At 35.8% G+C, this 16,613-nt stretch overlaps 1 protein-coding gene across 5 annotated transcripts in view; it reads right to left on the bottom strand.

Annotated features, from left to right (window-relative positions):
- Positions 1–16,613, bottom strand: part of COL24A1 (collagen type XXIV alpha 1 chain) — a 380,667-nt gene that overhangs the window by 83,203 nt on the left and 280,851 nt on the right. For all 5 annotated transcript variants that reach the window (XM_069094574.1, XM_069094573.1, XM_069094569.1 and 2 more), the window contains exons 39-43: positions 10,969–11,022; positions 9,239–9,346; positions 4,805–4,858; positions 4,488–4,541; positions 2,471–2,527 (exon numbers count right to left, since the gene is read on the bottom strand). In XM_069094574.1, the coding sequence (XP_068950675.1) occupies positions 2,471–2,527; positions 4,488–4,541; positions 4,805–4,858; positions 9,239–9,346; positions 10,969–11,022 (327 nt within the window). The remainder of the gene's footprint in view (positions 1–2,470; positions 2,528–4,487; positions 4,542–4,804; positions 4,859–9,238; positions 9,347–10,968; positions 11,023–16,613) is intronic.

Here is a 16,613-nt window from a genome sequence, read left to right as displayed (position 1 = left end):
CGCCCATGACTACCCTTCCTCTCCCATTCTCTGCTTTGCAGCATCCCTAAATGTAGTCTTCCTCCATCAGAATCTAAGCACTTTGAGGGTGAGGATTGTCTAACTTGCTTACATTTTAATCTCTATTATTTATTATTGTGCCTGACACATAGAAAGTGCTTAATAAAGGTTTTATACATCTATCCATCTTTCTGTCAATGTCTCCTAAATTTAAATATCTACCTCTAATGTCTTTCCTGTCCCAAATCACCAGCTAGACATCTCTACCTGAATCCCACTGGCATCATCATTCAACAGGTCTAAAACAGCTATCTTAATTTCTTTCCAAACCTCTTTTCTTCTCAATTTTTCTGTTTTTACTGAGGGTAACCCCATCCTTTCAGCTGTCCAGTTTCCCTGTCTTGAAATCTTCCTTGACTCTTCCCTCTTACTCATGTCTCCCATTCTTTCCATTCATATCCAGCCAGTTGCCTAATTTTGCTGATTCTGTCACCCTATCTGACCAAGGTGTCCCTGATTTCAGGTGCAAAGCTCTATGCATCATACTACCTAGATGACTATGTTCCTTCCAGGCTAGTATGCACTTAAGAAATATTTGTTGAATTGAACAGAATTGGGAAGTTGGTCGATATTGAATCTAAATTTGGCTTTTGAAAGTTGCATCCTTTGCTCCTAGTTCTGCCCTTTAGTTCAAATGGAACAAATCTAAACCCCTTTCCATATGACAGTGTTTTGAAAACATGAAGATATTTCCAAGTCTTTTCTCCTTCAGGTTAAATGTTCTTAATTCCTTTAACTAAACCTCATATACCTAGATCTTGAGTCACATCAATTGTAAGAGAAGGTCATATTTGCATTATTTAACTCATGGGGCCAATATGAGAGAAATAGTCTGTATACCCTTAAGTGTTTACTATGCACCAGGCACTGTACTGACTGCTTTCAAGGAACTTATAGTCTAGCCCGAGAAGAAAACACATACCTCTACGGGCATCTACAAGATACATCCAAAGCAGACACAAGGTAACCTTGGATGGGAAAAGACTAGCAACCGTGCCCATTAACTGTACCAACTGGGCTGCTACCAACTGTACCAATTGGGGAAGGTGGGAGAAGTAGGAAATGACTTCTGCAGAACTGGCATGTGATTGGAGTTTTAAAGAAAACCAGGGACTCCAAGAGATAGAGGTGAGGAAGGAAGGCTTTCCAGGAATGGGGGACCACCAGCAAGAAGGAACAATGAGAGGAGAGAGGCAATCATGTCTGAGTGATGGTTAGTAGGCTGATAGAATTTACTGTAGAGTATGAGGAGGGGAGTAATGTGGCAGAAGATTGGAGAACTACGAAGGGGGCAGTTTGTGAAATGATTTTACTGCCAAATAGAGGAGTTTCTATTTGATCCCAGAGGTAACTGGGAACCACTCGAGTAGGGGGTGCCATGGTCTGACCTATGCTTTTGGAAAATCACTTTGATGACCATGTAGAGGATGGAATAGAGGGGGGAGAGATTTGAGGGAAGGAAACAAGCTAGAAAGTTATTGCAGTAAGCTGGAAATAGCTATATAAATGTGGGCTACTGTTATTCAATCAGTCTTTTTAAACTGCCTACAAAAAAGATTACACAGAACAGAGTTCCATAAAGTCTTGGTTCTTGAGAAGTAACATGGTACCATGGAAACGGAACTGGTTTTGGAACCAGCAGGCCAAGGTCTGAATTCTGTCTTGATAACTTGCTACTTTTGTGACCCCAGGAAAGCCCATTTATCTTCCCTGGGCCTCAGTTTCCTTATTTGCAAAATGGTAAGGTTGGGCTGGATGGCCATTAAGGTCCCTTTCAGCTGTAAACCTACAATTCCAGTCAGTGGTCAGAAGGGATCTGGCACTGTTTTGTCAGTAGGTGGGTAGAAAACCATAAAGAAATCATAGGGTAGACTTCTGAGAACTCTCAAAAAAATTTCAATTTGATGAATATGAAATATTTTTCAAAATTTTCCTAACTTTTCTAAGATAAACTTCTTCCTTGATAACCTCCATTAAAGTAGTTCTATGAAACTTCCATTAAAGTGGAATATCACTGTAATGTTTTTGTCATGTTTAGATAACTATCCATTTTTCTGTACATTTTTCCCCAAAGAAATTTAAATTGATATCTTATGTTTTCACATTGCCTACATTTCCCCCTATGTCTTTCCTTCAAGTTTATCCTTTTTGCTAATACTTTGAATAAAAAGCCCACCACAAAGAGCCTTTATTATGAGTTATAACAGTAATAATAATTAATAATATTTATGCCTAATAACACAAAAGGGAGGAGGGAAGAAAAAAAAGAAATTTGCATGATAACTTTATTATATATTGAAAAGGAATAGTAAGTTGTATATAGTAGATCAAAAAGATCAAAAGATACTGCCAATGTGATGAATCTTATTTTATTCTGAAACATGAAAACAGTATTTAGAAAAAGACCTACTGGTTCACCTAGGGGCCCCGGTGGTCCTAGAACTTTGTTATCTTCTCCTGGATAACCCTAAAATTAAAAATGATAACATGAAAAATGAAAACAATACACCAACACTTCCACAATCCTGAAAAAAGAGCCCCCAACCCCAAGAACATCTAACCATTTGAATATTAAATCCCATGAGTGATATAGCTTGGTTTTGTATTTAAAGCAAAATTATCTGCGAAAAAAGAAGCAGTATCATACTATTTTGTATGTAATCTCAATATACATATGTTTGTTATTTAAAATACTAGTCTTGGTAAGTTACATAGAAAGCAACATGGTAATATGGAGAGTCAAGGTTTCCCATGACATCAACTTCTTTTGTAGCTATTCCCAAGGCAGTAGAAATTGTTAATATGCATTATTAGCCATAATTAGCCACAAATAATTATTAATTAGCCATAAATTAGCCATATTTATATTAGCCATAAATAATTAGCCATAAATAATCATTACACATGTAAAGGTGTAAAGTGTCTGTATTTGTGTCTTATCTCTACTAGCTTGAATGTCAGGTGTGCAAAAGCCTTATCTAAACTTGATAACTCCTTCAGGGCCTAGCACAGTGCAGTCTACACAAGAGACACTTAACAGGTGTTTGTTGAATGAGTATTTACTTGTATAAATTAATTTTATAGACTTTGAAAGGGATATTAACGAACCTTGAAAAGATTAGGATATGTCCCTCCTACAAAATGGAACACATAGAATAGGGCTAGGGAATGGAACTGTGATCTCATTTTTGGGAAAACATTTCCTCTACCAATACAGGTTGGTGTCTTCTCTACAACCTTGGAAAGTTGCTTAAAGCAATGAGGAGTTAAGTGACTTGTCTTGGGTCATGAAGCCAGAAGCTGTCAGAGGTGAGATTTGAGCCCCAATTAGATTCTAAGCCTGCTCTTTGTATCTTATGCCCTGTGGCCTCCCAGGCACCCTCAAACCATGGTAATTGTTTTCTCATCTGTAAACTGATGAGGGTAGACTAGATAACTTTTAAGATTCCTTCCAATTCTAGGTTATAATAAATAAAAATTGCCCTTTCAAAAATTGGCTTATAATAATATCTGATTATTTATATAATTAGGATTATTAATCCTAATTAACATTGGGATGAGTATTTTATTTCGAAACTTTTGGAAGTTGATTTTTTATTAAGGCTGAGAATCCCAGGGGAAGACACACAGCTATGTGGGGGAGATTCTTCATTTTTGTTCTATATTATTTGAGCAGTCCTCAGTCACCAATTATGTCCTCCTGTGTTCCTCCCTTTCCAACTTCCATACTATGTCATCATTTGTGGTTTGGTTGTAGTGAGATCTGGCTCCTAAAGATGCTGATCCAAAAGGACACTGTGACAATGTCAAATAGTTACTGTATGAGTGAAATTGAATGGGGGGGGCAAAGGAAGGGTAGAATGGTTGTTTTAAGCATACAGTGGGTGTTTAATATAGTGGACTGAATTTAAGGAATGAAGAGGGGCATCCCCGAATGAGAACTCTTTTAACTGATTCCATTTTGGATATGTGAGGAGTAGGTCCAGGTAGGGGAAGGCAACCCCTGCCTGTGTAGCTGAACCCAGATTCCTGATGCTAATTCCCAAGGGTAAATGTTAGTATTGTTTAAGCAATGAGGAGAGAGCCCTAGCAGATGTAGAGGTAAGATTGACACAGTTCTAAAACTCCAATGATCTCAGTACAAGAAAAGAGAGGGGAAGCACCAATGGACCCAGAGTCTGGATGTGAACCATAATTCATGATATATGAGAAGTGGCTCTGTGTATCTGGCAGGTGGGGAGTATGATAAAGGCTAGGTCATTTTCCTTTGAAATTTTCAGTTATTACCCAGTAAGAATACAATTTCTTCTTTAAGTTTTTGAGAAAGTTTCTGATTTTTTTTTGTGGGGGATACGGATCCTCAAATTCTATGTTTTAACCTTAAGCATTTAAATGATAATAATGAGATAAAAATCCAGTGAACCTACCTTTTCTCCTTTAGGTCCTGGCAACCCAGGAGGTCCTGGTTGACCTTGATGACCCTAAGGAAAAGAAAACCACTGAATAGGAAATACCATATTTTGCTTCCAAGTGCATTGTCTGACTCAATTTCATGCCCATGTCATCAACCCTTACATTCTTCCACGATAGAGAACGGATTTTCTGTGCAGGGTGATGGGGTTTCATTAAGTCATTAAAGTTTATTGGGGGATTTCACATGCATGTTGCCCTCGGGGATGCCATCTATCAAACACAAACATACTTGTAAACAGATAGATTCACGTTTCATAATGGAAATCCTTACCGCATATCCTGGAATTCCTGGTTCCCCTTCAGGTCCCATTAATCCTAAATTTCCCTATAAAACAAAGTGAAAAATCAATGATAGTAAATTGAGCCAACTCCATAAATTTTCTAAATGTTATTCTTCTAATGGTTCCTTACAAATGTGTGTGTGTATATGTGTGGTTTGCAACACTAATTTGAATGGTGAAAGCAAAACATAATAATTTATTCCTACTTTGGCTCAAACTCTTCTGTACTGGAGAAGTGAAAAAAATTATGCTTTTGGTTTTCTTCTTAGTATATGCATTAATATCCTTAATCATATTAGCAGAAATACTGTCAGTTGTGGGATTTCTATGGTGCTCAAGAGAAAACTTAGAAATTTGTTTTTAGGTCTAAGTTAGAGGGTAAGCATGTGTGTAACACTGAGTATTTCTGTACTAAATGTATTTATTACAAGAGAAGGCTTCTCTTTGGGGTGGTGGTAGGATAGTGGCTACTGATATATGTGAAAAAAAGAGCATGAACAAAACATCTTTAAAATAGAAAGAAAACAAAAAAGTGCAGGAGATAGTATGCATTGTGCAGCTTTGTGACTGCCCTGTTAAATTATTCACTCACATACAGACAAACTGTATATAACAGAAATTTTTTTATTTTTATGTTGGAATGCTTATTTTTGTTAATCCCTGTTAAGTTCAGAGTAAAAAGGAAAATTTAATATAACAAAAGATTCAAAATTTGGAATGTAAAGACTGTCGATTTTTTTTGCCCCCATGAGTCTGTAATTGTATTAAAGGATAAAAAAACCAAGCCTCCTCAGAGTGTATCCAAATACTGACATATCTGACTGAATTTCTGATCACTTTTGTTCATGTAGGGGTGAGTAGACATTCCTTCATGGTAGTTGAATTTAAGAAGAGACAAATAACTGAATCTCAAAATTGGAAGAGATGTTTTGTGGTCAGCTATTCCAATTCAATTAAATCTAACCAGTACTTATTAAGGACTTACTATGTGCAAAGTACTGTGCTAGTCTAATCCTGTGCATGCATTAATAGACTACTCTCCTACTGGAATTATTGTTCAGGTAACTGAGAAAATACTATTTTGCATTTTTTAGGAGTTTTAAATTGTCAAACTACTCTTATATTGATTACTTTATTTGATCCTTTCCACAGCTCTACTGAGATGTGGGTGGGGCATATACAATTATCACCATTTTACAAAGGAACAAACTAAGATTAAGAATTGTTAAGGACTTGCCTAAGTTAATGGAATTTGCCAATTCTGGAGCCAGACACTAGAACCTAGGGATCTTGACTTCTAGTCATTGTCTCACTGCATGATGGTGCCCTAAAACTTCACTAGCAGAACATCCAACTGAGATTTATTTAGTTAGTATCCAATTCTGATCTGAGACATACAAGTAGGAACATTTTATAAGATAAGTTATTTCTTAATTCATGGAAAATCAGATACATGTGAGAAGCTTTATACTTAACTGCTTAATTTCAAACATTATTGACATTTCTAAAGAATCATAAGATAAAGAAGATTTTTTTTTCAAAGTCACTTTATGGAGCTAAAGTTCTTAGAGGTTTCCAAGTAATTCTAAATGTTTTGTTCTTCAAAATAAGTGACAATGGAGGAAGAGAAGTGAGACAAGGAAAGTGATGCTATTTTTCTCATAAATTTAGCAGTCCATTTTTATAGATAAAGCAGAACCACAAGTATAATAAGGTAAGAGTAAAAATATATATTCTTCTTTGCATATAGTTTGTACCACTCTGACCTATAAGGAAACAGTGAAGGAGCTATATAAATTGCTTTACTAATGTAAATTTATATAAAGAAAGCATATATCCCAGGATTCTAGATTTAGATCTTTAAGAGAACTTAGAAACCACGAAGTCCAACCTATTCACTTTACAGATGAGAAAACAGACTCAAAAAGGTTAAATGATTTGTCCGTGGTCACATAGCTAATGTCTAGAGCCAAATTTGAACTCGTCTTCCTGATTCCATTGTATCGCTTAGCTGCCTTTAGGGTTGACAATTGTGTGGTGACAAGAGAACTCAATAAGAGATCAGAATAGTTGGGTTACATCCTTGGCTCCATTGTTGCTGACTATGGGACTGTGGGGAACTAAATGGCTTTCTAAGCCTCAATTTCCTCATTTTTCAAAAAGAGAATGAATTTTAAGGTCCCTTTCAACTCTAACATTCTCCATATTATTATAATTATATATTATTATTGTTGTACATAATTATACATCACATATAATTATGTAATGTAGAAATTATAAATTAATAGGACTAATGCACAAAATATCATTATATTTAAAAAGGAATATTGTTCCAAATTACCCGTCACCTTGGAAAGCTGTACACATAGAAGACTAATGACTTTTGGAACTTCTCTTTGTAAAAATGTATTCAGAACCAGTGTGCAAACTTCTTGACCTTATTATAATCATACTTCTTTTTTTCCTTTGTACCCAAAATAGTAGAAATCAACTCAATCTGACTTTGAATTCAACAGACTTGGCACCAAGTAATGTTTGGTCACATCTAAATCAGCCTCCAGGAATGACCATATGCCATCACTTATGGCAGTCCAAAGCACGAGATAATAGACTTTGAAGGCAATCTCAGAAGAGTTCCAAAATTATTTTGAGTAAAGATAGACTGAAATATTGAAATGGATGTATGTGTGCATACATATATTTGTGTGTATAAATACTACATATGTATTATATATATTTTCATATGAACACATACATCCTTACTAAGAGATTCCTTTGAAGGGGATGATTATTATTTAAAAGTACAAACTATGATGCTTGTTTTTAAAAATTACTCTCATTATTCCCCAGTTAGGCTGAATATCAAGAGGCATTGGGAACTTAGAGAGATGAAATGAATGAAAATCAAGAGTAATCAGATGGAATTAAGGAATCCAAATTTAAGATGAAGCTCAGCAAATCTTCTGATGTTGAGTATTGTGCTATAATGATACACTATAGGATTTGGGGTTGGAAGATCTGGGTTTGAATCTTGGTTCCTCTACTTTGTAACAGTGATTTCTCCCAAGTCACTTTACCTGTCTTGGCTTGTATTTTATGTGTAAGTCAGGTGGTGTGGTGTGAAGGGGGTGGGGAGGAGAATAGTGGCTAGATGATTTCTAAGGTCTGGGGTTCTTTCTACTAGCCTGGGTTGACTTTCTCCATTAGGGTGCCCTGAAACTTCACCAGCAGAGCATTAGACTGAGAATAATTCAGTTAGGATTCAATTTTCATCTGAGATACATAAATAGAAACATTTTATGACATTAGTTCTTTCTTAACTTATGGGAAAATAGAAATAGCTTCTGTTAGTGATAAGCATTAGATTTAACTGTTCATTTTCAAACATTATCAACATATTTCCAAAGAATTGTAAGATAGAGAAAAAATTTTTAGAAGTTTTTTTATAGGGGCAGCTAGGTGGCAGAGTGAATAGAGCACCTGCCCTGGAGTCAGGAGGACCTGAGTTCAAATTTGGCCTCAGACACTTAACACTTACTCTCAGTGTGACCTTAGGTGAGTCACTTAACCCCAATTGCCCTTCAAAAAACAAAACAAAACAAAAAAAGAAGTCTCTTTATAGAGCTAAAAGTTCTTATCTCTCAGCATCATAAGAAGTGCTATATTATGCAATCTTCTCCAGATATTTTAGTGAAAGGTCTAATATTCATATTATTTAAATGAGAACTAGGTAAAACATTAAAATACTTTTTAGGAAGTTTCTGAAACAGGCAGAAGACAGTACAATCTCATTGAGATTTTTTTTTTCCTTCTCAACCATACTGTGATTTCTGGAGTTCACCCAAATGTGTTGGCAGTATTCTTTTCATTGTGATGGGTTTGAATGAAGTATGCTATACCTCTTGTCATCCTAAAGGAGATTCATGAAAAATATGAGTGATAGGTTTGTATCCTTAGGAAGATTTATCACATCATTAAATAAAATAACCAAGGGATAATACAGTTGTTGGGAAACCCTAATGTCAATTAAACATCGATTTCATAGCAATTTATCTACAATGACAACATAGTTTTCTATAGATAATTAATTCCAGAGAATAAGCTTTCCATGCTAGGCAGGTAAATGTACCTATTTAGGTTGTGAAGTATAATCTGCTCATGTTTGACCTTACTTCATAATTTATTTCCTGTTTTAGTTGGGGGACTTTTTCATCAGTTCTTCACATCCAGAAACCACTAAACCATACACGTATTGTGGAATGTTCACAATACTCCCTGTACCATGGAGGTAGATTATTTTCAATGGAAAGGCTGCCGTCTCTGTAAAGTCCATCAAGGGATGAGGCTTGAGGGAGACAGACACACATTTTCTTTTCCACTTGTGGTTATAGATACATCGACCTGGAAAATAAACAAGTACTAACCACAGGACCTCTGCTTCCTCTGGCACCTTTAGGACCAATTTCCCCAATTTGGCCAGGAGCACCTGCGCTTCCAATTTCTCCTGCTGGCCCCAGTTGTCCCTTTTCTCCCTGTTTGTATCATTAGGGATTGAAACAAGAGAAAGAAAAAATTCATATTTTATAAAAGTGATGGTTTTGACCACATACCTAAATGACCCCAGGAGAATTCTCAAAATAGAAACTTTGCTTTAATTTAGTATAACATTTTAAAAAATTCTCTGAAGGATGCAATGAAAACTCATTTTGGTAAAACAGCCAGTAATGTCTACTGTTCATTTTCAAATTAAACCTTTTCTTTAGGAAAATCTTGGCTTTAGGAAAGTTGAACTCTTCAACGTTATTGAAATCTGCTCAATGCAAAGAAGACAAAGGATCTCCAATTGTGTGTTCTCAGATTCATCTGTTATTGGGTAAGATGAAACAAAATGGCGTGATGAAGGCCTCTACTGACTACTTTCTAAAAGCATGTATCATGTAATTTTAAACCTCTTTGAAATCTACCTTCTGTTTTCCATAACACTGACTGACCTGGCCTGAAAATGGGTCTGTTCTTAGACACATAAATGTCATTATTCACTTTCTGGAAAATGAAATGGATGCAGAGGAAATCTAAACTTTGGCTACAGTCAGAAAAGAAATGTACAGTATCCGTGATCCATTTTGGACACTGATGAAGTTTTATTGTCTTTTCCCAGGAGTTTAGTCTCAAGTAACAAGGTTATCCTACTTGATTTCTAATTCTTTGTGCTTACTTTAGACTCGATGGTTATGGATGGTGAAAAGAGAGCCCATGGCTGATATTATTTTCATGTTCCAGAACAGTGATGGAAGTTTATTTCATTTTTTTTCATTTCTCCATTCCAACAAAGATTATGTTGGACTAGATGGACTCGATGTATGTTGGCAAAAACACTACAATTCATTCTTTTAAAAACTGGACATATGGCGTAGGCTAAAGTTAAATATATTTCTGGGATGGACATGGTCCAGTAACAGATTTATAAAAACATTTCTCCATATTAATCAAAAGTCTAAAACTCTCAATTCTACTTTGAGATGAATTTTCCATTACAGCACACTATAATAATTAAACAAGTACATCCACTTTTCTAACCAGGGAAACATCACATGGATTTGCAATAGAAAGCACACTTGACTTTCAGCACATTTTGGTAAAGAACACAGTTAATCCTTAACTTTGTAATTTGAGGCCAGTGAAATAATGGAGAATGCAAATCCACAGATAATTTAAAGATAATTTAAATCAATATAATTCTCCCACTAAGTCCTTTCCTAGAGTCATTAACATGTAGCAAAATCAACTTGACTTGATTTTCACTCATTTGTTTTGCTGCCCAGGACTTGTGAGTGCACAAAAGGTCTCAAAAGAAAGTCAGCAATGAGGAGCCAGAGCAAAGGGTCAGGATCACCCACAAATTTTAAAAAGAATGTCTGTGTAATCCAATTGAAATTAAGGCTTTGTTTATCCAAGTGTGCACTTTCCATCTGAGCTTTTGCTCTAGAGAGAGTTCTTTACTAATGAATGTCCTTGGGCCAAAAGTCAGAAAACTTTCTTTGTAGTGAGTGCAGCTACAGAAAATGGCACCATCTTGTGGAACTTTGGACTTGTCAAAATAGGAAGAAGACAAAGAAAATATGGAGGCAGTGTACATATAAAGGTGAGATATTACCTTTTTTCCTGGGCGACCCCTTTGACCTGGATTTCCAGTAGCTCCTTCTGGCCCCTAGTTATTTATGAGGGAAGAAGAAACAGAGAATTAAGAAAAAAGGCTACATGAAGTTTTTGCATTACTTATTATATTAGAAAATCCCTATGAAATGTTTACATTTCAGTGACAATTGGAAACTTTTCAACAATATAATCCTTGCACAAATTACAAGAACAATTTAAATGGAGAGTATAATGAGGGGAGGATTGAAAGTCATAGATTAAAAAATGATCCACATAGAAGCAATGATACTATCTTGAGCTTGAGGAGAAAATACATTTTGTTTTTAGGACACACATTTTAACTAGTGAGATTATTATTTAATTCAATTGAGGGCAATCCAATTTAACTCCACATCTTCACTGAACACCTACTATATATTCAGTATAGATATACTCAGATTACCAAAGAACTATTATTCCTGTTCTTTGCCATCATCAAATACCTTAAACATCTCATTGCACATTTGAATTATTTTCTATAGTAATTTACAGGTAGGGGAATTGATTGATTTCATTTTCACTTGGATTTAAATCTCACTGTGGTATTGGGACTTAAAGTACAGATTTGAATGTTATTTGTTCAATTGTGTCTGACTCTTTGTGATCACATGGACCACAGCATACCAAATACTGGTCATAGGTTTTTCTTGGCAGAGATATTAGAGGGACATGTCATTTCCACCTCCAGTGGATTAAGGTAAATAGAAATTAATGACTTGTCCGGGGTCACACAGCTAGAATCTGAGGTCAGATTTGCACTCAGGTCTTCCTTATTCTAGGCCTTCTTCTCTATTCACTGAACCACCTTACCTGCCTTTTGAACATTCTTCTCCCACTCAAAATCACTCCATGACTCCTGATTTGCTTATAGGATAAAATACAAATTCCTTGGCCTGGCATTTAAAGATCCCCACAATATGGCTCACACTTACCTTTCTATCTCATTGATATTATTGATTTTTAAGAACTCTACATTTCAACTAAACTGGACTATCAGTTCCATCTCTCATCTCCAATTGCTTTCACACAAGGTGTTCCCAGTGCCAGAGAAGTCTTCTTTTCTAATCTCTACCTTTCAGAATCCTTATCTTCCTTCAAGGTGCAGCTCAAGCTCAAGCTTCACATCTTTGGTGAAGCTTTGCCTTCTTTTCCCTAGTTCTTAGTGCACTCTCCCCTTCCTTATTTTCCTCGTACTATATTTATCTTTGCACATACTGGATCTTCCCAGTAGAATGCAAACTTTTGGAAGGCAGATAGTTTCATTTGTGTTTTTGTATCCTTAATGCTTAGTGAATGGTCTTGTAGTAGTAAGCACTAAATAAATGGTTGCTGAATTGAACTAATGCTAATTAGGGTTTAGATCAATCAATTGACAAGCATTTATTACACGGCTTACTATGGATCAGGTGCTGTGGGGTAAGTACATGGGATACAAAGAAGACTTTATAATATATAATTTTATATATTTACATTATATGTCATATATTATAAATGTATATAACTATAATATATATTATATATAACTTTATAATATAATATATACAAAGATTTTAAAAAGTTTATATCCTAATGGGGCAGACAATTTAAGCACAAAGTATACTCAGGGTAACATCAGAAAGGAAGGGGTTCAGGGAAGGCCTCATGTAGAATACTGCCTTTGAGTAGAGTCTTAAAAGAGGTCAGGAACCCCAAGAGATGCAGAAGAAGGGTTTCTAGCCAATGAGCAGGCATTCTACATGTGTTTCTCCTAACTGATCAAGAGAATTTTTTTTCTTCCCTGAGAAATAATACTTGTGGTCCCAGATTCACTCTAAATTCAACTCTTAATACATAGGGAAGAAGAGACAGACTTTGGAAGGTACAAACACATAGAGGATACTGACTTGACATGTCTCTGAGTTCCATTTTACATCACTGGAGACTTTGGGGAATTTCCTCTTAGGTGAAATCAGTGACTTTCTCCCTTGGTTGGAGCAGAACTAATCTCATTTTCAGTGGTAGAGCTTGACCACCATATATTTTTTTTTGCTATATTCTAATCAATATGATTCTTTCTAATTCTGTGTTTTTATTTGTTCAGGTAAATGGATTTACTTGCTATCCACTATTTGTGATGGTCTTTTATGTAACTAGCATTTGGCAGGAAGGAGTCAAAATATTAAGTGAATCCAGGTCCAGCGCTCTCTCCACTGAACCACCTAGCTTCCAGACAAGAGGTGATGAGAGTCCAAATTAGAAGGAAGACAGATTTGAGAGATATATTATGGAGGTAGGAACAATAAGACTTGGCAACTGACTGGAAAAGAGAGGTGAGGAAAAGGAAAGAGTCAAGGACAAAGCTGAGACTGAAAATTGTAGTAACAAGAAAGATGGTGGTATCCTTGACAGAAAGGGAGGCATTAGGAAGAAGGAAAGGTTTTTGGGTAAAGATAATGAATTACACTTGGTATCTTTTCAGTCTGAGATGCTTATATGACATCTAGTTAGAAATGTCCAACAGGGAATTGGTAATGCAGGTCTAGAGCTCAAGAGAGAAGAGGTTAGATAAGTAATCTGGGAGTTATTTACATAGAAACAATAACTGAACCCAAAGGAATTAATGAGATGACTAAGTGAGAGAAGTTATAAAGAGTGAAAAGAAGAGGTTTTAGAACAGAACCTCAGGGATACTCACAGTTAGGGAGTCGGACCTAGATTATAATTCAGAAAAAGAGATTTAGAAGGAGACAGGGGGAACAAGAGAAAGCACTGTCAAGAGAGTGAAGGAAAGAGAGAGTATTTGGGAGAATGGAGTGGTCTATAGTGTCAAATACTACAGAGAGATTTGGAAGGATGAAGGCTGAGAACAGACATCAGATTCAGCCATTAAGATATCATTGTAATTGTGGAAAGAGTACTCTTAGCCGAGTGGAAGAGGAAAGAGAATTCCCTTTCATTTCTTAAATTCCGTGATTGTGAGAGAAGCATTATAAAGGACATTATCATAAAGTTAAATAAAAAAGGGGGGCTGTTCATCTGGTGAAGGAAACTGAGCTTGCAGGTTCATTGTTTTTTTTACAAGAGAAAGTGAAGAAGGTTCCTAGCAATTTGGGTGGGTCCTCCATGTCAAATTTTTGGTAGGACATGGACAAAAATTGCAGAGAATGAACAGATATGAATTAGGTTTTTTGATCTTTATCACCGGAAGGAAGTCATTGCAGTGATGAGATCACAAATCCATTGGAGAATTACAAGTTTGGGATAGAAGAGAATGTGGAGATGAAGAGTTGACAATTGGAAACTCTGGTCTGCTGTTTAAGAGAGACATCAGCGTTGGAGATATATAGGTGGGAGTTAACCATGTATGTAGACTTGTTAGTCAAAATGTATGAGTGGATGAGATCACTGAGAATGAGAGTGCCCAGAAAGAAGACAAAACCTTCAGGGAGGCCTACATTTATGGCATGATAAGTCAACATATAAATCATGAATTGGGTAAATAAAGTACACGTTAGCCAAGATGAAAGTTCAAAAATAGCAAAAAAGAAATCATTCTCCACTCTATCCATTTTATTGTTTAGAAACGAGGATAGAAATTCACATTTGTCATTCAAAGACTGACAAACTCCAGAGAGGTCTAGAAAAGAAACAAGTCAGGGTTTACTACTGTGCTTTGTACATAGTAGGCACTCAATAAATAGTTTTTGAATGAATGAGCAGATACATGAGGAACTGACTCACATCCTAGACATCTGATCTTGGCTAGCCAGACCTCCTTAAGCTCCTGAATTTAGGGGACAAATTAGTTAAACTCCCTATCCTTGGAGGTCTAATTGAATTTAAAATTTAGGACAATTGCGCTAACTTTAGAATTTTACTTTGATCCACTGACAAACTTTTTTTAAATTAAAAAATGTTTTTCACTGACAAACTTTTTGATATGATTTTTAATTCTGCTTAAAATAAAACTCTTGGGTGGGGTGGCTAGGTGGTGCAGTAAATACAGCACCGGCCCTGGAATCAGAAGGACCTGAGTTCAAATTTGACCTCAGACATTTAACACTTACTAACTGTGTGACCGTGGGCAAGTCATTTAACCCCAATTGCCCAGCTTCTCCCCTCCAAAAAAAAACCTCTTGGAGAGTGTGAATATGGGTGCTTTATCCAGGGTGTCCCAAATATCTTGGTGTAGTTTTTTAGATTTAGTGGCTTAAAAGTGCACCAAGATGTTTAGGATATCATACACATATACATATGTGTATATTATATGATTTATATATAAGTACATATTATATACAAGTATATATTATATATAAGTAAGTACATATTATATGCTATATATAAATACAAAATATTTCTCAATAGGTCAGGGATACAGATATCTATCTGTCTGTCTGTCTGTCTATCTATCTATCTATCCATATAGATCAGTGCCTTGAATGTAGTACTTAAGAAAGGTCTACTTGAAATAGTAAGAACTCAACAATTATTTATAATCTGCTTGACTTGATTGATCCTCCAAGTAAGAATAATCACTCATTGATATGGCATGTTTAGCTTACAAAATGATTTATACCCATGACTTTTGGTCCTCACAAGAATTCTGGAAAATCGAGGTGTCAGTCATCCAGCCTGCAAAGGCCACAACACTTCTGAGAACAACCCAACCAGATTACAATGCAAGTGGGAAATATTTAAGAAAATAAATGAAAATAAAATAAAACATCCCTCGGGGATCATTCTGTGTGGAGGGGCCCCTTTTTCTATTTGTTTGCTGCTGCTGCTCTAAGGCATGCTTTGCTTTATCAGTATTGTTATGCTCATTTGAGGAATGAAAAAAAGAAACAATGAAAAACAAAATGAAGGACAAGGCGGCATAGCTAGTAAATGCAAGAGTTAAACTCCACTCCAGATCTTTTGACTCTCAGGTTAGCACTCTTTCCACCATACTACACCTCCTCCTTCACCTCCTTATAATAACTCATATTTAAATAACACTTTTTGATACACAGTACCATTTACTACATTTGAATTGCAGAATAGCCCAGGATTGGTATATATACCCTATGGTGGTACAGGAAGTGAGAGTATCAATAACTTTATTGTATAGATGAGAAAACTGAGGCTCTAACAAATCAATTTCTCTACTTAAGTTCACATAACTAGTAAGTGATAGAGTTAGATAGATGAATCAAAAAAGTAGATTCAAAATATGTGAGAATGTTGAAATGTAACATTTTTTCCAATGGCATCAGAAACTATGGAGTATCTAGTTCAGTGGGGATCTGAGGCAAAAAGGAAGAAGCCAGGAATGTGTGTATTAAAAATTTAAGGCTGAAAGGCTTTAGTGATTCTGAGAATTTCTCATTCTAAATTCTTTCATAGCTATCAGAATACATCTCCCTTGAATCCTTTATGCAGAGATTTTTCTTCTAAGTATATACATAGACAGGTATGTGTGTATCTTTCTATCTATCTATCGATCGATCGATCGATCGATCGATCTATCCATCCATCCATCCATCCATCCATCCATCCATCCATCCATCCATCCATCCATCCATCCATCCATCCATCCATCTATCTATCTATCTATCTATCTATCTATCTATCTATCTATCTATC

The sequence above is a fragment of the Petaurus breviceps genome, unplaced genomic scaffold (genome assembly GCF_028583685.1).
Source record: "Petaurus breviceps papuanus isolate PSGF00001 unplaced genomic scaffold, PetGlider_PUasm1.0 220, whole genome shotgun sequence".
NCBI lineage: Eukaryota > Metazoa > Chordata > Mammalia > Diprotodontia > Petauridae > Petaurus > Petaurus breviceps.
The sequence above is the reverse complement of the archived record's forward strand: the minus strand, read 5'-3'. Positions and strand labels throughout refer to the sequence as shown.